The sequence below is a fragment of the Protopterus annectens genome, chromosome 6.part0 (assembly GCF_019279795.1).
Source record: "Protopterus annectens isolate FY-2018-M chromosome 6.part0, PAN1.0, whole genome shotgun sequence".
Lineage (NCBI taxonomy): Eukaryota > Metazoa > Chordata > Ceratodontiformes > Protopteridae > Protopterus > Protopterus annectens.
In genome coordinates this window covers 1,670,193,296-1,670,218,662 of record NC_056737.1, presented here as the reverse complement: position 1 = coordinate 1,670,218,662, position 25,367 = coordinate 1,670,193,296, and the positions used below count along the sequence as shown (strand labels likewise).

The 25,367-nt window shown below is 41.1% G+C and overlaps 1 protein-coding gene across 1 annotated transcript in view; it reads left to right on the top strand.

Annotated features, from left to right (window-relative positions):
* Positions 1-25,367, top strand: part of MSH6 (mutS homolog 6) — a 614,863-nt gene that overhangs the window by 170,986 nt on the left and 418,510 nt on the right. Inside the window, exon 4 of the mRNA XM_044075079.1 lies at positions 4,617-7,155. Within this exon, the coding sequence (XP_043931014.1) occupies positions 4,617-7,155 (2,539 nt within the window). The remainder of the gene's footprint in view (positions 1-4,616; positions 7,156-25,367) is intronic.

Below are 25,367 nucleotides of genomic sequence, written 5' to 3'. Positions count from 1 at the left end.
TTTCTCTACTCCACCCAGTGATTCCCCTCCAGAGGCAGGGGATTTGGAAGGCGCCGCCCAGAGGTGGCAGAGGCCCCGTAACTCTGGAGACCGCGATTCCTTTCGTGGTTCTTCATACAACCAGCGTTCCTGAGTGGTTTCCCGACTGTGCAACTCCGGAGCCAGTCGGGGGTCGCTTTGCGGCGCATCCACAAGCTTGGGAATCCATTACAAGCGATCAGTGGGTGCTTCGCATTATTACCGGAGGATATGTCATCCCTTTCAGCAAACCCCCCCTTTCTTTAAGGGAAATCCCGGACGTGCCACCCAGTCAGCGGGATCAGGCAGCATTAGAAATTTCAAAGCTGCTAGAAAAAAGAGCCATCCAGCCTGTCTCCACCGACCAGATCGGATCAGGAACTTAAAATTATTTTTGGTGCCAAAAAAGACAGGGGACTTCAGGCCCATTTTGGACCTCAGTGCATTGAATCATTTCGTCAAGAAGTCCAAATTCCGAATGGTCACTCTTCAATCTATTCTTCCTTTGCTGGAAAAAGATGCATGGATGTGCTCAGTAGAGCTCCAGGACGCTTACTATCATATTCCCATAGCTCAAGAGTCCAGGAGACATTTACGCTTCCGCCTCGGAGCCAGTCATTTCCAATTCCGAGCACTGCCCTTTGGTCTCACCACAGCCCCCAGGGTGTTCACCAAGTGTCTGGCAGTGGTAACTGCTCACCTGAGAAGTCTGGGATTCCAGGTGTTTCCTTATCTAGACGACTGGCTCCTTACAGCCACCTCCGAGCATCTACTTCTTCAAGCGCTCAGCCACATTCACCTTGGGCGTTTTTGGGGATCACATTCAATTTGCAAAAATCTGTACTACAGCCTTCTCTCGTATTACTTTCATAGCGCAGACTTAGACACAAAAGAATGCGGCGCCTTTTTGCGGCAGCAAGAATTCAGATCTTACAAGATCAAATCAAATCCTGCCTTCACTTACAAAGAGCCCCGGCCCATCAGTTCTACAACTGTTGGGCTCGATGGCGTCGACTATACTTCTAGTTCCCTTGGCCAGACTTCACATGCGAATTCTACAATGGCTACTGTCGGTTCAATGGTCTTATCAGGAACTGCCCTTGAACCACTTAATCATAATAACGGAAAGTTGCCGTCGAGATCTGCGTTGGTGGCTTCTACAGTCAAATCTCGACCAAGGGGATCATTTATTCCTCAGCGTCCCGTTGCCACTGTGACCACGGGCGCCTCCCAGGTAGGGTGGGGGTCATTACCTGGACAGGTCAGTCCAAGGCACATGGCAGATCCAGGAAACACATTTGCATATCAATGTCCTGGAGATGAGGCGGTACTATTGGTACTCCAAGCTCTCCATCACGCTCTCGCAGGGCCCAATTCGCGATCCTATCCGACAACATGTCGGTAGTATGGTACATAAACAAGCAGGGGGTACCAGGTCTTACCCACTATGCAGAGAAGCCATGAGACTTTGGCACTGGGCGGTAACTACCAACCGCTTTCTAATGGCAGCACATACCGGGAAGTCCAATGTGATTGCGGACAGATTAAGCAGGACCATTCTCTTGCCCCACAGTGGTCCCTCAATCAGAGTATAGCTGCGAAAATCTTGACAGATGGGGTCTTCCTTGCTGCGATCTGTTTGCCAGCCCCCACAATGCGAAATGCACAGAGTTCTTCACACTGTTCCCTTCCAGGGACAGATTCCCAGGGACGCTCTGACCCACAGTTGGCCCTCCGGTCTTCTCTACGCCTTCCCTCCGTTCCCCCTCCTACCGAGGGTGATACAGAAGGCCATTTACATGGAGAGCGAGATGATTCTGATTGCCCGCACTGGCCTCGTCAAGTTTGGTTCCCTTTCCTACAGAGGCATGCGATAGAAGGTCCATGGTTTCTGGATCCGGTGCCAGACCTGTTGACTCATCAGTCAGGACGGCTTCATCCGTCTCTCAGGTCCCTGAAGTTGGCAGCATGGTTACTCCACTTCCATCCTTAGTCCGAGATAATGCTCTCTCGGCGGATGTGGTCCACATTCTGTCTTCTTCCCATAAACCTTCCACCATCAAACTTTATTCCAGTAAATGGAAAAGGTTTGCCTTCTGAGCTCAAGAGCGAGGTATTGATCCTCTCACTGCTCCAGTATCGGAGGTTCTGAATTTTCTGGCCTTCCTGTTTCAGTCGGGATCTTCAGTTTCTACCATTAAGGTTCAACTAGCGGCAATCTCTAATTTTCATGCTTCATTTGAACCTTCATTGATGTCTCACAAACTTTGTAAGGCGTTCCTTAAAGGGGCTTGGCTCCTTAGGCCTCCTTTATCTCATCCTGTTCCTCCTTGGGATTTGAATATGGTTCTTGCTGCCCTAACTGCCCGTCCTTTCGAACCAGCTGCTACTTCTGATTTAAAATTTCTGTCTTGGAAAACAGCCTTTTAGTAGCCATAACATCTGCTAGGCGAGTTTCAGAACTTCAAGCTCTCTGTTCTGATCCTCCCTATTTGATTTTTCACAAACATAGAGTTTCATTGAAATTGAACCCTGCATTTATTCCAAAGGTGGCCTCTTCTTTCTGTTTGCAACAAACCATAGAACTCCTGTGTTTTCCAAGATTTTTCTAATAACGCAGAATATACTTTGCATCAATTGGACGTACATAGACAGTTCGTTTTTATTTGGATAGAACCGCTCAAGCGAAATCAAATCAATTGTTTGTCTCTTTTGCAGCGAACAAATTGGGTCAACCAGTATCAAAAGCCTCCATATCAAAATGGATTAAAGATTGTATCACTTTTGTTTATTCACAGGCCAAAAAAGATCTCCCCTTTCCAGTCAAGGCTCATTCTACCAGGGCAATGGCTACTTTGGTAGCTTTTCACTCCAAGTTATCCTTTGATGATATTTGTGCTGCGGCAACCTGGACTTCTCCGCACACTTTTATTTCTCATTACAAATTGGATGTGGTTTCTCGAGGCAGAGCTTCCTTTGGTTCCACGGTTCTCAGGAGTGTGTTCCAATGAGCCACCGGGATGTAGGTGCTAGGGACGCTGTCCCATCTGTCATGAATGTAGGCGAGATAGGATCCCATTACATCTTTTAGTTATGTACTTACCATAACTTTGGATGTATGGGATCCATCTACATTCATAAGTACCCACCCTCCTTCCCCCTGCCTTTTGGATTTAGAGGAGCTGTAGTCACCTTTTTCTTGGCGTTCTTTCTTGAAGAACTTTAGTTGGTTATAGTGACTTATAGTGTCTCTGTGTTTACATGGGTGTATGAAAGCGAACAAACAAGATCTGGGGAAGCAGGTGTAGTGCATCCTGGGATAGGGTATAGCCCAGCCAATGAGAGACTTTGTGCTAGTATATAAGTTGCCGAGTCGGAGCCGATGGATCGGCTCCGAACCCATCTGTCATGAATGTAGGCGAGATGGATCCCATACATCCAAAGTTATGGTAAGTACATAACTAAAAGTTATAGAACCTTGAATGGGTGCACAAGGAACCCCAAGCTTGCTTAAATTTAGTGGAGCAAACTCTGAAGGTTCTTAAGAGCAGTGCAGACCAGAGGAATTACTTGTATTTAGTTAAATCACACTTAATAGTGGTGTTTCTTTTGAAGAGAAAAAAAAAATTGAGAATAGTGTGACCTGCTTACCCAATGTGACCATTTGTCAGGTGGATGTCTTTGGCTCGGGAAGAAGTTCAGCTTTACTCTGAATGTCTAAAAAGCTCATACTGAAAGGATAGATGTCTGCCTGCAACCAATTCACTGGGTTGATTGATTTATTTATTGAGATGTTAACACTGGGGAAAGTCCCACTTGGTGGAAGCCTATTTGCAGCGGATGCCTGGGGAGAAAAGCTCCAGTATGTAACAAAACATTTTAAGAATAATTTTAGTCTTTAAAAATAAAAAAAATATATATAGTTTAATTGCACCAAATTAGACATAATATGAAAACATTGGTTAAGAGTAGTCGTCGTATAGCAATGATTTAAGAGAACTTTTAGCCAGTTTATAGAGAAATTAAAGGTAAGTTAGTATAATGCAAGCAGGAATTGCAATACGAACTGAAAGAAAAGCAGGCTTATTCTGTATTTACAGAGAAAGTTGGGGGGGGGCAGACATTTACAAAAGTAAGGAAGTGAGTGAACAAGGAAGAGTAAGGAGATGTAAGGTATGAATAGATATTTGTCCACATTTAGGGATATAATTTATCCTGGTGTTGAGCAAGAAAAGAGCCAGCTTTTGGCTAGGAAGTCTTTCGGAATGGTTTTGAAGGATATGAGGGAGGGTATTGACAAGGGATAAATAAATGAATTAGATGAATGATCCTTTTATTTCTGCTGTTATGGTGTTATGGAGTACATGCACAAGTGAGACTTTATGTGAAGTATAATTTTACAATGTAAAATCTTAGCTTGAATTGGTAGTAGCAAAAAAAAGCTTATTGGGTTTCCTACAAAAAAAGGGCATTTTTAATTTTATCCTTCCAGTTTAAATGTGTGTTGCTAAATCTGTGAATTTCTGATACAGTTATATATTATGATACATATATGATATAGTGATAATGAGATCTCTTATTTAAATGTTTAATTACAGGTCGATGCTGAAGAATCTGATTCAAATGACATTGAAGAAGAAGTGAATGGCAGTCTGCCAACACAGCATGCAAGAAGGGCTGCAAAGGTAAAACGACGCCGAATTGTGGACTCTGACAATGGGGATTCTGATGCTGAATTCAAGCCAGATGAGGACACAGATGAGAGCAGTGAGGAAGGTGGTAGTAGTGGTGTGGATGAAAATGAAATCAGCGAGCCAGAGAGTGAATCAGATCCGGAAAGCCCAGTCAAAGTTCCAGTTAAACGTAAACGTGGTACGTCAAATACTCCTGCTAGGCACAAGGTGGTGACAAGCAGTGAGGAGTCTGATACACCTAAAAGAACAGTTACATTGTCTAAGGATACAAAATCAAGGTTGTCTTCATTTTCTGCACCAGAGAAATTTGAAAGTCAAAATACTAGTGGTAGTGGTGCTGGTGGTACTAATGGTATGGTCTGGGACCATGAGAAACTTGAATGGTTACAGGATGGAAAGCGGAAAGATTCGAAAAGAAGAAAACAGGATAATCCTGACTATGATCCAACCACTGTTTTGGTGCCTGAGGAATTCCTAAATAGGTGCACCCCAGGGATGCGTAGGTGGTGGCAGCTGAAGTCTGAAATGTTTGATACTGTAATATTTTATAAGGTTGGTAAATTTTATGAGCTTTACCATATGGATGCAGTTACAGCTGTAAGTGAATTGGGACTTACCTTCATGAAAGGCTGCTGGGCTCATTCAGGTTTCCCAGAAATTGCTTTTGGTAGATTTTCCGATGTTTTGGTACAAAAAGGGTACAAAGTTGCAAGAGTGGAGCAGACAGAAACTCCTGAAATGATGGAAGTACGTTATAAGTCCATGGCGCATCCGTCAAAGTTTGACAAAGTTGTGCGTAGGGAAGTCTGCAGAATAATCACAAAAGGTACACAGACATACAGTGTTCTAGATGGTGACCCATCAGAAAGCTGCAATAAGTATCTTTTGTGTATTAAGGAAAAGGCAGCTGAGGATTCAGCAGGCCATTTTCGTATGTATGGAGTTTGTTTTGTAGATACATCTGTTGGAAGATTTCATGTAGGCCAGTTTCGGGATGATCGTCATTGTTCACGCTTTAGAACCTTGGTGGCACACTACTGTCCTGTACAAATCCTGTTTGAAAAAGGAAACCTTTCTGCCGAAACTAAAAAAATATTGAAGGGATGTTTGTCTTTTGCTATGCAAGAAGGATTAAATTCTGGGTCTCAGTTTTGGGATGCTTCTAAAACACTAAAAGTATTAGCTGAAGAGGGGTATTTTAAGGAGCTAAAAAATGGTGATGGCAGCAATTTGCTGCCAGAGGTTTTAAAAAGTATGACTTCTGCAAGTGACTCTCTTGGACTTTCTGCTGGAGAGAACTATGAACTTGCAGTTTCTGCTCTTGGAGCTTCTGTGTTTTACCTCAAAAAGTGCCTTATTGACCAGGAACTCTTGTCACTGGCAAACTTTGAAGAATATATTCCTGTTGACATTGAAGTTGAAAAAGCTGGAGATGCAAATAGCTTCTTTGCTAAAACAAAACAGCACATGGTGCTGGATGGTGTAACACTGACTAATTTGGAAATCCTGCAAAATGGAGCAAATGGTACCTTAGAAGGCACTTTGTTAGAGAGACTTGATACTTGTTGCACTCCATTTGGTAAACGACTTCTCAGGCAGTGGCTTTGTGCACCATTATGCAACCCGTTCTCAATTGATGATCGCCTGAATGCTGTTGAAGATTTAATGAGTTTACCAGAGCAGGTTTCTGAACTGCGTGATCTTCTAAAAAAGCTACCAGATCTCGAGAGACTCCTTAGCAAAATTCACAGCATCGGGTCACCGCTAAAAAGCCAAGATCATCCTGACAGTCGTGCAGTTCTGTATGAGGAGACAACGTACAGCAAAAAGAAAATTGCAGACTTTTTGTCAGCCCTTGAAGGGTTTAAAGTAATGCAGGAAGTTATTAAAGTCATGGAAGCAACTGTTAAAAATTTAAAGTCAAAGCTTCTAAAACGGATACTTAGCTACAAGTCCAGTACCTCAGAAGGACTCTTTCCAGACCTCTCAGGAGAGCTAAAGAGGTGGGACACATCTTTTGATCATCAGAAAGCCAGGAACACTGGTGTCATTACTCCTAAAGCTGGGTTTGACCCAGAATATGATCAAGCTTTGAGTGATATAAAGGAGACAGACTCTCGCCTCCAAGAATATTTGGAGAAACAGCGCAAGTGTCTTGGATGTAGAAATATTGTTTACTGGGGTACTGCTAAAAATCGTTATCAGTTGGAAATTCCTGAGAATGTTGCTGAACGTCACTTGCCAGCAGAGTATGAACTGAAATCGACCAAAAAGGGGTTTAGGCGTTACTGGACTACAGAGATTGAGAAGATGTTAGCGGATATGATCAATGCTGAAGAACGACGTGATGCTGCACTTAAGGACTGTATGAGAAGACTGTTCTACAACTTTGACAAAAACTACAAGTCTTGGCAAACTGCTGTGGAATGCATATCTGTACTAGGTAAGATTGATTACCGGGTTACTCTTCTATGTATTACTTGGCTATACAGTTTTGTTTATATGTAATTGTTCTCTCTTCTAATACCCTCAGAAAACTTTTGTTTATGATTTTTAGTAGTGTTAGCTTTGGAATGTCTGTGGTACTGTTGTACAAGAGATGAATTAAGGCTTCCTATGTATTGTAAAACAGCTAGTTGTTTTCCAGTCAGTGATTTGCTTTGCTGACTGCTTTAAGTTTGTTTGCTGCATCATGAAGAGCTATTAGGAATGGGATAGATTTTTTTTTTAAGGCAGAGTAATAGACGTCTTAGCTGAAAGTATGATTGTGTTCCCTTCTGTCAGTGAAAGAACGCCATCCTTTTTCATCCAGAAGCAAGCAATAATTCAGTTTTTGCTATTTCTTTAATTCTTGCAGATAGTAAGCCACACTAAACAAACTGATGATCCTGTACCGTGCTTTATACTTTTTAAATGTCGGAACTATAAAGAGTAGCTATTTCTTCAAAAATAGAAATAACCAAGTAAGGATGTTATGAGAATTGAAGAGCACAGGCCTCTTTATGGTTGCAGCTTGTTTGTTAACCTACTGTTGGGGTTGTGCATAGGTATATAATAGGCTAACAACCACCAGGGCCTTTTATAAGCCTAGCTGTATAATCCAACCCAATTGTGTCCCTATCTATCATGGGCATTTATTAGGAGGGAGTATATTGGAAGGTTTCTAGAGGTTATGGGGAGTAATGTTAGGCATTGCTGTCTACCTTTCTCAATTATAGATATGGGGACCAGACCCAGAACGAACTTCCAATTTCTCATCCATTGGTTAGGATTATGCTTAAATAGTATTACGAATGGACTCTGCTTCACATTGGTGGGGTGACTGTTCGAGATCATGAGAATCTTCTGAAATGCATCTGTTTCACCAGCATGTTTTGTCACAATCAAAATTTAAATCCTTTCATCTAGGTTTTCTGATTTTGTTTTGCAAATGTGCAGAAGGTCTGGATCCAATAATATTTTTGTAATGTTTTCCTTAAGTTAGGCCACAAACTGTCAAGATAATGTTTTCATTTGCTCTAGCTGCAGAAATTCGAACCTTTTCTGCACCTTTTTCTGTGGTCAGATTCATGGCACTGCCTGTACTCTACCCCTGGCCTCTAAGTAGGTAATGCTTTACCTGAATCTTTGTTCTTTGTTTCTCATATACGAGGATCAGCCAGATGGCTTTGATCCTGGCATCTACTTAAAACCTCAAAACACTGCAGTTTTTTAAGGCATCATGGCTTTTCTTGAGGTGAGCTTTAAGTATCTTTGTGGGAAGTGGGACTTCTGTAAGCTGAAAAAGCATACTGTGCATGTGTGTATGTATGTACGCACCTTGCAGCACAGTGTGACGCCTCTTTATGCTGGGTGTGCTCTATATTTAGTGAGGTCACTAGGAGGATGAGAAAATGAGCAGCGGTTGGTGAAATAGAAGCTCCATGTCCTGTAGAAAGGAGCATTATAAGAACTGCAGAGTAGGAAGAAATGTCAGTATTTCTTTCTCTCTGCTTTCAGGCTTGGTAGGTTTTACTCTAGCAGAACAGATATTGACTGCCCATTCTGAAGTTTCTATAGATTCATTCTGCTATCATGACAGCCAGGAGCTTGCATCTATTCTTGAAGTTGTTTAACAGGCTTCTTTTGCAGTTGAGTTTCCAGTAACTGTGGGGAAGACTGGATTTTATTAATTTCTCCCATCCAAACTTTTAGGTCTTTCAGCTGTTAACATGACCACTGTCTTTCTCCATTAGGGAGATTACAAAGTCCCCTGAGTTGGACCCTCCATTGTTTACTGAAGTCCCAGGTGACTGCTTGTCAGGTATTCTCATCTGGGACCTAGGTACCTTGTGCCTCTGGTGTCCAGTACTTTGACATCAGACTGTTGGGCATTGAGATTACTTATGTATGCATAATGCCAACTGTTCTGATTGTCAGTCTATATAGTAGTGGGTCCTCTTAAATTTTGTCTTTTTCTGATTTTGATTTTAGCTCCTTTGCTGGCCAAGTTTTTTTTTTTTTTTTGCCACAAGCCCTTTACCAGCCTGTGCAGCATTTATCAGTTTCTCCCAAAGGCTTATTCTGTTCCACTGTCTTCATGCTTTTGGTTCAGGGCAGTTAAATTATCTGGAGCAGACCTCCTGCTTTATTTCAGTATCTCCAGGGGCAGATGCACTTCTGTTACCTACTCTAGCCAAGGAGTTGCAGCAGTCCTTTCTCCAAAGGCAAGTGCCTTCTGCTTCACTAGGTTTGCTTCTTGGACCCAGTCAAAGATTGGCTTACTCAAATAAACTTCAGATGTGATGTTATCCCATTTCACCTTCATTCTTAATTGGTTGGGTTCAGAACCTGTCCTCTGCTCCGACTTGGCCTTCTACAAAGCTTGAGGTCTTCCACTAGCTTGTGGCTGAAAACCCTATTCCATCATGCACTAGGAAAGCTCCCCAGATCTCGTTTGCCATTGAAACAAGTTCGAATACATCATACTGGCTCTGGCTAAGTGAAATTATTCTCCTTTTCGATAGTGTTATATTGTGTTGTTTTAGGATAGTTTCTAGATTTATATAGTTAACGCTTTAAATCAGTTTTGGTGTGTTGGCTCCTCTTGTTTTTTGCTGTTATCCATCGGTTTTATCCTCTAGGCCTTTTTTCATACCCTTTTCCGGCTTTATTTCTGTAGTTAAGCTTGTTTAAATTAGGGAGCTGCATTTTGGTTATTTATCTCTAGTTATCCTGTAATTTTTGTTTAGGCTAGGTCGTTTAAGTTAGAGGGCTTTTATTTCTTAGTCAAGCTCGTTTAAATTAGAGAGCTGTTATTTTGAGTTTTTATCTCCAGTTATCATGCCCTTTGGATTATGCTAGCTCTTTTAAGCTAGAGGGCTACTTGCCCCTCTAAATTAGAGGGCTTTCTTTCCCTATAGTGTGTGTTTAAAAAAATTATATATATATATACATATATATATATATATATATATATATATATATATATATATATACATACATATATATATCTATATATATCTATATATATCTACAGTTGTAATGTTGGATATTTGTTGTGCCCTTTTCTGATACTTTGCTGAAGTTCTAAACATGTCAAAACAAGCTAGGGATACTAAACCATCATAAGTTCATAGGTTGGTACTGGGCTATTTGCCCGAAGGCATATATTAGCCCAGCCATGTTGTGCGGTACTTGCCGCCCCTTTAGTAGTTCCCTAGACCCTTGTACTAACAGCTAGTACCCTTGGCCCTTATCTAGTAGTGCTGTTGGTGTGATCCCCGGTGTGAACTTTGTTACCCATCCACTCATCAAGGTTCCTCTTGAAGAGTGATAGTGAGGGGCTCTGTCTTATGTAGATCGGGACCCTGTTCCATAGTAAGGGAAGTCTCTGCGAAGGGAATCTATCCCTCCAGCATGTTCTATTCATTGTTGTGTTGAGGTTTATATCCCTAGAACATGTAGCTAGAGTCATGTTTTAAAAAATGCATGAAGTGCAGCCCAAAAAAATGTCACGGATAGGTATACTGTATGCGTGTACTGCCTTGGAGCGGTTCATCTACAGGAATCGTGTGCTATATGCCACTCTTTTCAGCCATAGTGTTTTACTTGAAAGGAAAAACAAATTAATCCTTAAAGGAGAACCACACCCACAGACTCAAAAACATGTTTATTTCATCATGGTTTGTTTCCTACATTTTAACATCACTCTGGGACTATTTACAGGTTTTTAATTATTTTTTATACGTAATTTCTGAGGCTGACCACATGGGGTCTGGCATCTTGAAATAATTCTGATTGTTTAGTCTGTCCCATAATTCAGTGCTTGGCTGTAAAAAAAAAAAAAAAAAAAAAAAAAAAAAAAAAAAAAGTTATGTATGCCTATTTCTTCTGAAGCTCCTGTCACTACATTGATTTTACATGCATACACTGCTGTCTTTCAGTTAGTTTTAAGTAACATTTCATGCCATTCAGTGACTTAAAACACAAATGATGCAAATGCCACAGAACAGACTTTCAAAAGTACTTTCTGCTGCTGCTACTTTTTAGAATGGCCAAACTGCAGTGTTTTTTGAAGCCTGAATTGTATTAGCTTGACTAGTCTCCCATCCCCCTTTACACCTAACTTCCCTAGCTGTCAAAGTGCGAAGGGTAATTTGAGCTGTTGCCACATGTGATAGACAGCCCCCAGCAGGAGACTTGACTCGTACTGTTTCCTTGTTCTAGGCTTTACTTTCTGTATGGGTAGGGAAAGGACCAGGCAGGTGTGACAACACAGCATGGGTGGGCTTTTAGGAAGGTTGTGGAAATGTCTGTTTGGGGAAGGAATTGGCCAACTATCTGTATTCATAGGTGTTGTTGACCTCAATGAATTGAAGACTGCAGCAAGCTTTATCAGGGCGGGACAAAAGTTTATTGAAAGTGAAACCACCACAGTAGAGTAAGGTACTGTTCTAGTGGAGAGAAAGTCTATTTAAAATATTTTACATGCTGTGTTTATTCATAGCAGGGACAGTATATAGGGAGAAAATGGACAGAGAAGTTGAGCATTTAACAGAATCCTATTGTCCTTTAGGGGATTACTAAAGATCACCTTTTCAGAGGCCATTGGAGAAGGTCAGGGTCCTTCTACATCTAGCCTTTCCTCTTCATCCAAATCTGATAAATTGGGGGAAAGATCTTCTTCATTAGAGGCTGTCGGAGCCGACAAAAAAAATTGCTAAAAATTTCAGCTTTGGACCCAAAGACTGTCGGGCCCGAGAAGCCTTCCACCCCAGCTCCTTCAGTTTCAGGGCAGTTGCTGTTTCATGTACGGATCCGGCACCCATAACTGGAACCAGTTTCTCCTACTTTGAGATCCCCTTTACTTCAAGGATCTAGATCCCCTGCCCCCCCCACTCGATCCTCCAGGAACCTCTCTAATGACTATGTGGATTGCTTGGTGCGGAGGCTGTTGGACACCAACACTTGCCAAAACACCATGGATTTCTCCTCTGATCTGACTTGGGACTTCGAAGCCGAAATGTCTGGAGCTGGTCTTAGTGGAACCGTCAGAACAGTGACCTATTTCCAGGATCATTGGCCCTGACTACTGCTCCGATGTCCTTGATTCCATCTGAACTAGAATCTAGGAGCTGGTGCTGTCTGGTTGGGTCCAGGGTGGACAGTCTGATTGTACTTGGATCCGAACTTGCGCCTCAGGGCTTCAGCATGGGTGAGCTTGGCTCCTACATCAGCCTCTGAGCCAACCCTCTTGGTTCTAGGGATACCTTCCGATTTTTTGGAGCCTGGTGCTTCCTTGGATCAGGGGCGGGGGGCCTTCGAGGTGATGAGAGTACCATCTCCACAGGCCGCTCCAAACTTAGGTCCTGTCATTCCTCCCCCAAAGGCACCAGTGTTTGTCTAGGCACCACTGTGTCCACAGAGACAAAACACAAGCCTCTTAGCTTCCCTTAAGGACTCCTCTCGAACCTCTTGTAAGAACAAATCCAAAAACAAACGAAACAGAGTCCAAACTGGCCGTAATTTTTTGTTATAAAACGTAAGCGCTTTCAGGTTAAAAAACCGTTCATCAGACAAACTTCACATAATCATGACAGTCTTAAATGTTGAAACATTTCTAAAAGCAACCAATTATTTTCTATACTTGACCTGCCTTTTCTTTAAGGCTGGTTTTAAAGGTACGGAACTATTTAACCCAGGTGGGTTGTCAGCAGCCAACTTGTATGATCCATCTTAACTCTGCATACTCATTATCATTGACAATATCCCCCCCCCCTTTTTTTTTTATCTGTTCAACATGCAGAATCATAAAAACAAATGTATGATCTGGAAAGCTGGAAACATGCAGGCACAATGCATTGTTTATCTTTCTGCCTAATAGATGACAAATGGTGCAGTATTCTTGTTTTTAACTTACAATTAGTTTTTCCAACATAAAAACTCGGACATGACTTGCAGCATGCCAAGTAAACTACATTCTCTGTATGTCAATCTGCATAAAACTCAAATGTATATTTTTTGTTTGTAACAGGATGTATAAAATAATTTAAACCATTCACATTTACAATGCCTACAGGGAAGTCCCTGTTCTCCTGTGCAGAGGAAACACTGTTGGCCTTCTTATTTTTTAAACCAGGTTCTATGCAGAACATGTCTTTTATATTACTATATCACTTGAAGGTAAATCTAGATTTCTCATCTAAAATATCCTTCAAGTGATGATCACTTCTTAGTATCTTCCAGTTTTGCTTAATATCACATATCCCATACATGTTACTATAGTGTAGCATTTCCTTGAGTTTTTTGTCATACTTATTAGATGGCTTCAACTTATCTCCCTGCTGTTCTTTATTATCAGAAAACCATGGTCTAGCCCTGACTTGCCTGTTGGATATTATGCTGTTCTTAGTTTTTTCTAAATTTTCCTTTGAATACCCCTTTTCCTTAATATGTTCATTTAACACATCTATCTCTGTGAAACTCATTATTGTCTTTACAGTTGAGAAATTCTATCCTTGCCCTTGCATAATATTATGCAAAGTATGCCTAGGATGCATGGTGCGTGCAGAGAGATGGCTGGAAGCCTGTCAACCCTTCTGAGGAGTCTATATACCTGAAGGCCTTTGAGTCTCACCCTTCCGCCACCTAGGTGTCTCCGCCTTTCGATGAACTCATGGACCTAGTTTGTCGAAAGGCGTCTTGAGTATCCAGACTCAGTGGAGCCTGTTCCCCAGAGGCCGATTAAGTTTATAACATCCCCTACTGATAAAAACTTCCTTACAAAGGGTGTCCCAGTAGATGCTATGGTGGCAGCAGCAGTAGCAGCCACCAAAAAGGATCTGCCAGAAACGTTCTCTTCTGCTCATCCACCAGAGTCTTGTACGATGGACAGATACTGAAAGCACACCTTTTCTTCAGCTAATCTTATGCTCAGATCAGTGAATTATCTCACTTGCTTTACCAGACTTCAGAGAGATAATCTGAAGGAGCAAGGAGATGCTCTCCAGGGTTCAGTAGCTGAAGGGGTAGCAGAGAAAATTTCCTCTTAGCTCTCCCACCTTGAATTCAGTGGTAAACTCCTCCATGAGAATCGTTTTGTATGCAGCTGATGGCGCATGTAGGGCAGGGGGTTCGGGAATTTCCCTAAGGAGACATTCCTGGATGCGCTTGTGTGACTTTGCGGAGCCCTTTAAATCGTCTTTTATTAACACCCCTTTAGATGGCTTGTCCCTGTTCGGGCCAAAAGTCAGACACACTGACCAGGTGTGAACAAGAAGGAAAAACTCTGCCGTAGGAGTCAGTTTTTCCCTACCTTCTAGACCTTGTCCAGAATGTCAAAAGGGAGGAAAAATGTGGTTCTAAAAATCCCAGAGAGCTTTACAAGACACACAAGTGCATCCAGGAATGTCTCCCAGGGGCAGAGGGAGAAGCAGTAATGGAAGACGCCAGCCACGTGGCAGAGGGGTTTCACAAAATCAGGGTGACAGGGAATCCTTCCTTGATATGCCCTTTCAGTGCTCCTGAAAGGAGGCCCGCCTGTCCATCTTTGGAGGCAGTTGGGGGTTGCTTATCCTTGTGACCAGACGCCTGGCTAAAAATAACAAAAGACAAGTGGGTACAAAGCATCGTATCCAGAGGTTACTCCATTCTCTTTTTCTTCCCTGTCCCAAACATAAACATCCTGGACATTCCATCCAGTCAAAAGGAACAGGCAACTCTGGAAATACAAAAGTTGCAAGAAAGAGTCATCCAGACAGTCCCTGCAGACCAAATAGGATCCAGAACTTACTCAAGGTTTTTTTTTCTTTCCAAAGAAAACAGGAAACTGGAGACCCATCCTGGATCCCAGCAAATTAAGAGTCCGTAAGAAAGTCACAAAGTTCTGGATGGTAATACTGCAGTTTATACTACCTTTCCTGGGACAAGACTATTGGATTTGCTCTATTGACCTCCAGGATACATATTACCACATAAGAATTGACAGGCGATCCAGGACTCATTTGCGCTTTTGGTTGGGAGCTAGTCACTACCAGTTTTGAGCTCTGCCCTTTGGTCTCACTACAGCCCCCAGTGTGTTCAAGTGTATGGCAGTGGTCACAGCTCACTTGAGACACCTAGGATTCAGAGTTTCTGTACCTAGACGATTGGCTCCTAACCGCCACCACTGAGCATCTAGTAATAAAAGTGAGCGACACCACCTTGCAGCTCTGCTCTCACCTAGAAATCACAAATTATGGAAAATCTGCGTAGCCATCTCAACATATCGTTTCTATAGGAGCAGATCTAAATGCAACAAAAATGTTGGCAAAACTTTCCACCGAAAGAATTCATGTCCTGCTACATACCTTTCCAAGAAACACGTACAAGCAAGAGCAGTCCTGAAAACCTTGGGGACCGTGGCAGCAGCAATAAACTTGATTCCTTTAGCACGTCTGCATATGAGAATCCTGCAGGGGCTACTATTCACGAAGTGGTTCATGCAGGAACACTACCCATGTCCCACCAAATTATGATAACAGAATCTTGCAAGAAAGACCTTCGTTGGTGGCTTCATTCCACTCGTGACATTAGGTTGACCCTTTGTTCTTTCACAAAATCTGACCAATTATTTGTATCATTTTCAGATTCTAAGAAAGGTGCGCCTGTGTCTAAAGTTACTTTAGAAATGGATATAGGATTGTATTACTTTCACTTGTAAATCTCAAAACAAAGTAAAGGGTCATTCTACAAGAGCCATAGCAACCTCTTCTGCTTGTCGGGCAAGGCTACCAATTGATACCATTTGTGCTGCAGCAACATGGGCAAGGCCTCATACCTTTATCATTCATTACAAAGTTGATTTGGCCTCCAGGAACAGGGTCCACTGTTATGAAGAATATTCTCCCTTGAGCCACCCAAGAAAGATGGTGCTAGGCATGCTGACCCAACCAGTTAAGAATGAAGGCGAGATAGGACAGCATCACATAAAGAAGTTATGTACGCACCATAACATTCCATCTGTGTTGCTCATCTCACCTTCATTCTTGCATCCCACCCTCCGTCCCCCCCCAGCCTTTGGCTCCTGGAGGACCAAGCGGTTACAATTGATTAATTTTCTCTGACATTCTTTATTGCTCTGAGAGTTATCATATAGTTCCTTTAGTACCTGTTATATCAGCAAACAAGATCTGGGGAGCTTTCCTAGGGCATGATGGGGATAGTGTTTTCAGCCACGAGCTAGTGGAAGACCTCGAGCTTTGTAGAAATTGTAATCTATCCATGATATATTTAGATTCTTCCCCTTTTTACAGTTTTTCCTTATGACTTTTTTTTGTTACCCTTTTGTTGTATTGCCGTGACTGAGTTTTCTTCTAAATGACTACAAACTCTTGTCTGCATCAATTCCAGTGTATAGGTAATACATTGTCAGAAGGCAAGTAATTTTAGGGTAGCTTGCAGGTTTGTTAAGTAGAAATATTTTTCCTCTTGTTAGCCAGGTTGGTGTCTTTTCCAGGTGCGCATATAAATAGTATTTAATCATGGCTAAATATTCATGTAAAGATGTTAATACTTTTAGCCTGAAGTTATGTACTGCATCTGGGCCTGAGATTTTCCAATTATGATCTTTTCTTAACTTTGTTTCAATTTCTGTGGCCATTACTTCATCCAATTTCATATCCTGTACATTTGAACTTTTCTTTTACTTTTTCGATCCATTCAGTATCTTTGTTCCACAGGATCTTGATATATATTTGTCCAAAATGTATTTATTTCTGTTTTAATCCTTTTTGCCTTGTTTCTCAGTTCTGTATAAAAGTGTTTTGGGTCATCAGTATATTGCTTATTTTGTACTTTTCCTTTATATTTATCTGCAGATCTATGTTTCTGTGCCTGTGCTTATATTTTTAGTCTATGATTTGTGATAGTGCACAATAGATACTAATCTGTTCTGATACTGTGCATTGCTTTTATCACATCTCTGTCTTAGAGTTCTCTATCTGTATTGATCTGTTCCCTCTTCTGTACTCCTGTAACAGTGACGCTTCTTACCTTAACTGCTTTATAGTTGTCTATTTAGTACTTCCCATTATGTAATTTGATTTCTTCCCTTCCTTTCCCGTATTGCCCAGTGTTTTTGTGGTAAGACTTTAACTGTTAATTTAGCTGCATATTAATATAGCCTATTTACTTCTGTTATATTACACACTTCTGTTGAAAGATTTAATTACTGTATTCATTTGTTTAATCAGTGCCTTCTATGTGGAGTCTGCATATCCTCCCCACGGTCGAGTGGGCGAAAGACATGCGTTGAATGGGCATGCCTTTGTTGAAGGTTGGGTGTCAGGCTGGCAACTTGACACCAAAAAAACCTACTGCCAATCATTAGCGGACTGGAGTTCTGCTGTGGCGACCCCTAACCGGGAAAAGCAGACCGGAGTTCTGCTGTGGCGACCCCTAACCGGGAAAAGCCGAAAGACAAGCAATAACATTCATTTGTTTAATCAGACTCTAACATTTTGGGTCTTATTGACTTTGTGATATTTTTTTATTGATCTTTATATGTCTATCCATCTCTATTAAATAAAGCAACTGTTACCTTTGCTCTCTGTTTGCTTCAGGGTTTCTGCAGAAAGTTAGTGAACATCTTTTTGTGACACATCTTCAGCTGCATCATCTGTTGCTCTTTCATATAGGAATTCACTTGTCTATCGCTACACAACATCGACTGTCAGAGTTGCAGTTGCCAATGTTTCTTGCTCTCCTGTGCAACTCCAGCTGAAGTTTTGTACTTATTTCCTACTGATGGCTGTAGAGAATCATCATGTGGCAAGTGATTAGATGCTTACCGTTTCACCCGTTTCTCCTTCATTAGTTAGATTCGCTGTCCCATCATGCTGCAACATTACCACTGTTGGATTTTATACACACAATCCTTTACTTCACAGGTAATCCATAACTACAGTTTCTGTTTCTTTAACTTCCCCATTAGTAATCCTCTTTTCTACTTTCCCCCTTTGTTTTCTTATTTTTTGTATTGTGAAATGTTGTATATCCGGATGCCTTTACCTGTATTTCTCCAACTATCTTTGGTGCCACATTTTTGTATTGATTTGTTTTCTTTTCTCCTTTGTATAATTATTGTGCCGCATTGAAGTTACTATACATTCCCATGTCCATATTTCTTCCACCGATGTCTCCTGCTCTTTTTCTTTACTTTGGGGACTAATTGTGCCATCATGCTGTAACATAAACTCTGTTAGACTTTCTACACTAAGTCCTTCACTTTGGAAGTATTCCTTAACTTTAGCTTCTATTGGTTTAACTTCCACTTTAGTAATCTTCTGTTTTACATTACCCTTTTGTGATCCAATTTTTGTGTTGTGAAAGTTTCCATATCAGGATACTTTGCCTGTTTTTCTCTTCAAATAACTTTGGAGATGCTTTCTGGTATTGATTACTTTGGCTTTCTCCTTTGCATAAGTATTGCAGCAAAACAGATCTATTTCTTTCCCACATCCTTGTTTATTTTTCATGCCTTTCAAAAATATCTGGGTTTTCTTTAAATTTTTTTGCACTTCCTTGCTTGCTTCTTTTTCCAAATGGCCAAAAGTTTTTGTCTATCTAATGTTTTTCATGGATCAGTTGTATTAATGAACACAAAGATGCATTTGAAGGTTTTGACAGTTTTTCTTGTGCAAGTATATTCCTTTTCTCTGATTTCTCTCAATGTTTATGAATTACTTGCATCTGGAAATTATGGGCAGCATGCATAACAGTAACGATACATCATTTCTTTCTTATCCTAAACAGTCCAGTCTAATCTTTGTGGCTCTTTTTCTGACCTATCCATTTTTGTGGACTAGTAATTCCTTCTACAATGGGGTAGGGGCATCATCCACCTAAACCTGGCCTAACCCCATTGTTTAAATGTTTCTGTGTCTTGAAGATTCTACACGGTCAGTTTTTCCAGTCCTGGAACCAGTGCACCTATGAGGATCCAGCACCTTTTAAGGTGTCTTTTTTTTTTTTTTTTTTTTTTTTTTACCCAACCTCAATCCATGATGTATGCTATATGAAATGCACTGTATGCATCAGTGTCATACCCAGTAAAGTATAGCTTATTTAAAGAAAAGTTCATTGCTAACCAGTACCCTACCTTTTCCTACATTCCACTATAGCACGAGACTGAGTATAGGAAAGAGTTTGAGGTGACCCACATAAGACCTGTTATTTACACCCTTTATTCTTTTAACGAGGAATCTCCGTGGCCACTATGCTTGTTGCAAATGCCTGGTCAGGTACATGCTGAAGAGTGCAGTGTACTCTATTATTGGTCTAATGAGGGATAAGCATAGAAGGGACTATGATCTCTCTAGATCTGGATGCCTTGCCATAACTTATAACTTGGCCCACATAGAAGGATTTTCTCACCACCGTGGACACATGGTGATCAAAGTTCAGGTTACTGTCAACCTGAGTTTAAGTCCCTTATCACTGGGTCTGCTCTTAGGAAAGTGTTATTAATGTTGTAATTTGCAGGGGTGGTCAACTTTTCAAAGGGTATAAATATGCATTGAGTATTAAGCTATGTTTCTGGCACCAGTTACTTGGCTCTCAGACCCTTCTCAAGGATATCTACATCTTTGGAGGAATCGGTCATTGCACCCAACTTGCAGTCATCTGCAGATCTGGTCACCCAAAGACTCTCTATTTGCTATGACTTCAGAGAAGTGTATTCCAAACCGGAGAGGTCCAAGTGCTGAGTCTTGTAGAACACCACTACTAACAGGCCTGTTGATGGAGGTGGGTACCCCCACCCTAACTTCGTGTCCTATCCATGAGCTATTTCACTATCCATCGGGTTTACATACAGATTTATGTCTAAATTTTTTAGTTTGTAATACCCAAGTGATGTAGTGTGTTAAATGCCTTTACCAGGTTGAGGTAGGCAGTATGCAGTTTTTTGACCATCATCTGTGGCTCAAGTGGCCTTCTCAAAGTAGTCCACTGAGTTTAGTAGGTGTGACCTGCCATTGACAAACCCAAACTGGGATGGGTCCAATGTTTGACGATTCCATATGTATTTATTAGATCCATGATAACTTTTTCCATGCCTTTGTATACAAGACTAGTCCACCTTATGGGTCTACAGTTCCCTGGGTCTGTTGATGGTCCACCTTTATGTAGAGAGATGATCGTTGCAATCCTTTATTCCCTAGGGACAAAACCTGTCTGAAGGCTGTGGCTGAACAGACATTCTAATGGGCCTGAGGGGACAGTTTTCAAACTGTATAGGAGGCATACCTGGATATTATCAGGGCTCATTTCTGTATTGTTTTTAACTATGAAGAGCTCAGTGAGGACCCGTTCTTTAGTAACAGTGGGGGATAAGTAGTAGAGGGTATTTCTTGGAGTAACTAGTCATCTGAGTCATATGGACTCTGTCTTCTGCTTGTACCTTTATGCTGTTGTGTAACACCTTTGAGTAAAGTTACCGTTGTCTACTCTTTTATCTTGGACTTTAACTACTTTAGCCAATTAAATGTTTACATAAAGACTTTTCTCAGTGCACTATAAGGCTGAGAGGTAGGGCTTCAATTATAACTGAAATGTCATGACATCACAAGAAGTTAGTGGCATTTATTGCATGCATATTCTAGACACTAGACAGTCTAGTTTCAAATTAGAACTAGCCAGTACAACTTTATATATACATACATAAATAAGTAAACAGACATACATATTCCATGTGAAATTGTTGTTTCATTTATTTTACAAAATAAACAAGCAAGTAGACACTCCGGTTCCATGTGAAGTCATAGTTTTATTTGACTGTTTCATAACTATCATATGTATGTATAGATAGACATTTTGGTTTAATGTAACAGGTTTGCAGAGAAACTATGTAAATTGCAAGTGTGATATGTTGTTGCTAAGAGACAATTTTGCTGATGAATCACGACAATGCAAGACATCTAGAATACACACTCATTAGTTTAAAGAACACTACTTGCACATAAAGCTAAAAAATAAATAAAAATGGAGACCCTTCTATACTTAACATAGCCACACTATTAAACAGCTTATTTATATTTATACATTTTACAGATGTATATAATTACAAATATTTCAGGCTTGAGCAATGATGTCCTTCTTGCATGTAAAGCTGTCGTTAGTTTGACCTTTACATTTCTTATATCCTTTCAGCTGTCATCTTGCTTGAATTCCACTTATGTACTTTGCCAAGCTGTTTGACATTTTCAGAAAGTAGTATGTTGTGTCTTTCGGCTTTTCCCGGTTAGGGGTCACCACAGCAGAACTCCGGCCCGCTAATGATTGGCAGTTGATTTTTACGTGCTGAGTTGCCAGCCCTAATGCACAACCTTCAATGAAGGTACGCCCATTCACACGTCTCCACGCAGAAGACGCTCTAGCTGAGAGTCGAACCGGTCAGTGTCTTACTGTGAGGCGACAACGCTACCGCAGCACCACCACTATTTCCAATTTTCTGTTTGTGTCTTGCACCATGGGGCTCAAGTTGTGACTGAAAAGGGTCTGCCAGCCACCCACTTATATGGTTATCAAGCTGAAATTAATAAGTAAACAAACAAATAAACATCTGAATAAAGGGATAAGGGGAATATATGAAATGATTTCAAACGGATTCATGGTACCTTGGAGAGTAGAGCATATATCTATTTGTTTTCATTACTTATTAAAATAAACAAATGTTTTTTACAGACACCTTATATATATAGTCAGTACTCTTACAGGACAAAACACAGTAGGGGTGTTTTCAGAAAGGAAAAATAGCACAGTGTGTAAAGCTAAACTATACAGTGAGTGATGACAAACAGGACATATGCCATTCAGAGGTATCTGTAGCACGGTCATGGTAGTATGAAAACTGGTGTGGTCAGTAGTATATAATAATGACCATATTATGACATTCAAATGGGAAGGATTATAGAAATACATTCATCAATAAAGTGATGTTCTCGTCTGCATGTATATTCTATATGCAGCATATGCATTTGTGAGATACTTGATAATTAAATATTAGGTTGATAAGTTCATAGGTATGTACAACTCGTGCAGTTTAAAAGACCATTGATAAGCATAGCCAGCTAAGCCCGAGCACTGTTGAATGAGCTAAACTCCATGGTCAAGAAGCGCCATGCCGTATACCCCAAAGAGGATTTATGATTTTTATGCTATTCATTCAGAATATTACTGATTACAGATGTGTAGTATTGCTTGACATGCATAGGAAGTTTATTCAGTAAGTACAGGATTTCTTGGGATAGAAATCTGTCAGCCATGTTCTGTTTCTGTGCCTATAAAAATTGTTTTTTGTTGCATAGCTGTAAGAGGTCAAGCAGGGTGGAATGGACCATGTACCCTACAGATGGACATGGACCATGTACCCTACAGATGGACAGCACTCTGCTGAAGAATGGCATACAGAGCAAGAACTGCACATATCAAAAATGGCATTTGAACCCTCGATACAAGTATCAGCATGAATAGTAGGCAACAGTAAGGATTGTAGAAGGGTGTACAGCGCAGCAAACAGTGTGGCCTTAGTGTAAATATCGTAATCAGACCTTTAACACAAATTTTGCATGTTATATCTTGGGTACCACAATACGTCACAGGTAATGTCAGCATGTTCCAGAAGGTAATATATAAGACAGGTGTTTCCATTCACATGGAGGAGCACTAGCAAGTTACCAGGCAATCAAACATGCAGGAAGCTCCAGTCAGAAAAAGGTGTTGGAAGGTGCAATGTGCGTCTTACAGGTAATATACAGGGTCTGCAAACAAGCGATAATGTTAGGCAAGTTAGAGGAGTTTATTTTTCAGCTGTCTTTCATACGCATTGGACTTCATCTTCATAATTTCTTGATGTTCTCCCATGATGTCCTTGCCCACTGCACATGAGAAGTTGCCACTATGCTAAATGAGCATAGAATCTGAGTGTGGGGTATATGTTTGGGATCCAAGCTTCATCACTCTACTGTTTTCTTCAGTACAGCCCTCACCTTTGCTGGGTAAGCATGGTACCCTACTCATGGCAGAAAACTGTTCCTTAAGTGCCAGTCTATGATGACACTGTGTGAGTGGGCTTCTGTGTTGTTTGGTAGTGTTGTAGGCATTGTACTACAGTACATTCTGGGCCCGTGAGGCTGGAGCCAGCCAGTATTTCTTCATCTCCTGATCAGTCATATGTTGCTGCTATTTTATCCTTAGACTATTCTTATTTTAACCATATAAACGCTCCACATAGGGATGATAAACAGGCTATGAAAAACAATCTGTTTTATTACTGATGACATATATTTTGGAGTTTATCCATAAGGTTTGCACTGCCCTCCCCATGGCTTTGTGCAGCCAGCTGATAGCTTGCCAGGTGTAATGCTGCCTTCAAAGTATTTATTATCTATTATTCTCATATGTCCATTGACACTGTGGATGAATTTGTACTTACACTGGTACTGGTGGTGTGTCCAGTGCCACTTTCTTGAATTGAGCCCACTGTGAAAGCAATATAGTGTAAAATGTCCAATTATTCTTCACCTCCCCCTTTTTGCTGATTGCTTCCGGCCTGAACTATACATATGTTGTCCAATTTTGAGTTGGGAGTACCTTGTTTGCCTTCTGTTTGTATATCCATGAAGAACTTTAACTCTGTAATGGCAAATTAATGTCTACATGTAATTACTCTTGGCCACCTGCTGCTGAGCTTTTCCTCCTAAGTACCTCTTTCGACCAAATTCATAGGGATATGGGAACAGTTATCCTGAAAAAAAATGCAGCGCAATTTGAGAGCATGCCAACACAAGTAAAATTATCTCTAAAACTTTAGATGACTGAGAGCAAGAATACTCTTGTTACTTGATAGGTTCACAGGTGGTTACTAGGCTACTGACCCAAAGGTCTTTACAAGCCTAGCTGTGTGTACCCAATATAATGCTAAATATAATACTAGAGAAACCCAATATAAAAGATCTAGCCTAAACTCAAGATCTTCGTTACCAATGACTACCCATATCTAGGAGGGTCATAGGTGAACTCCCCAGCAAGGAATTTAAAGTTTCCCATCCAGTCTATACTTAAACAGGGTCATAGAGTGGCTCTGTTTGATGTGAATTGGTAGCCTATTCCAGAGGAGTGGCAACCTCTTAGAGACATAGCTGTCTGTCCAGCAGGTCCTAATTATGTTGTAGGCCAGGTTACGCTCTGTGGAGCAGACCCTTATCTCATCTGACTTGTAGGCCAGGTTACGCTGTCTGGAGCAGACCCTTATCCCATTTGACTTGCAGATGTGCAACACTGCCATTGGGTTTGGATACGAGATTGTTCTGTAGGCCAAGTGCACACGTCTCCTCTAAGTAGTCTGTACGCTACTGAATAGCTGGAGACCCTGAGTTTTCTTTTTTAAAAATCTCTGACGTCTCTCAAGTTGCTGCAGATGCCTGGCAAGGTACATACCAATGGGAGCATTATACTCAGTTATTGGCCTGATGAGAGTCTAGTACAGGGGAGTTAGGACCTCTTTCTCTCTTGAGGCAATACCTTTGCTAATGAGGTGAGCAGTGTAGCATGCCTTTCTCACCATAGTAGACAAATGGTGGTCAAAGTTTAGGCTACAGTCAACTTGCGTTCCCAGTTTTCCCACTACTGAGTTATTATGTAGGGTATTATTATTTATATGATAGTATGCATGGATATTGTTTTTATGGAAGGGGATGATAATGCATTTTTTAGCACTGAGTTGAGTCAATGGCTTTGCCACCAATTATTGGTTTGTGTAAGTCCCTCTTGAATTATATTGACATTGTTTCATCTGCAAACTTAGTCAGCCACAGCCACCTGTTTTAGCCTGAACTTCTGAGAAGTACATTCCAAACAATACGGTGCTCAGCAGTGACCCCTGTGGAAACTCACTGCTGACAGGTCTGCTGTTTGAGGTAAAGTCCCCTACTTTGAGTATGTATGATCTGTCAATGAGCCAGTTAGAAACCCACCTGACAACATAAGGGTTGATATTGAACTGGGAGAGTTTATCAATGATGCCCGAATGTGGACTATGTTTGAAGGCCTTTGCTAAGTAAAGGTAGGCTGAATGCACAGATTGCCTTCATTTATGGCTCTGGTGACATTTTTGAAGAAGTCTATCAGGTTTAA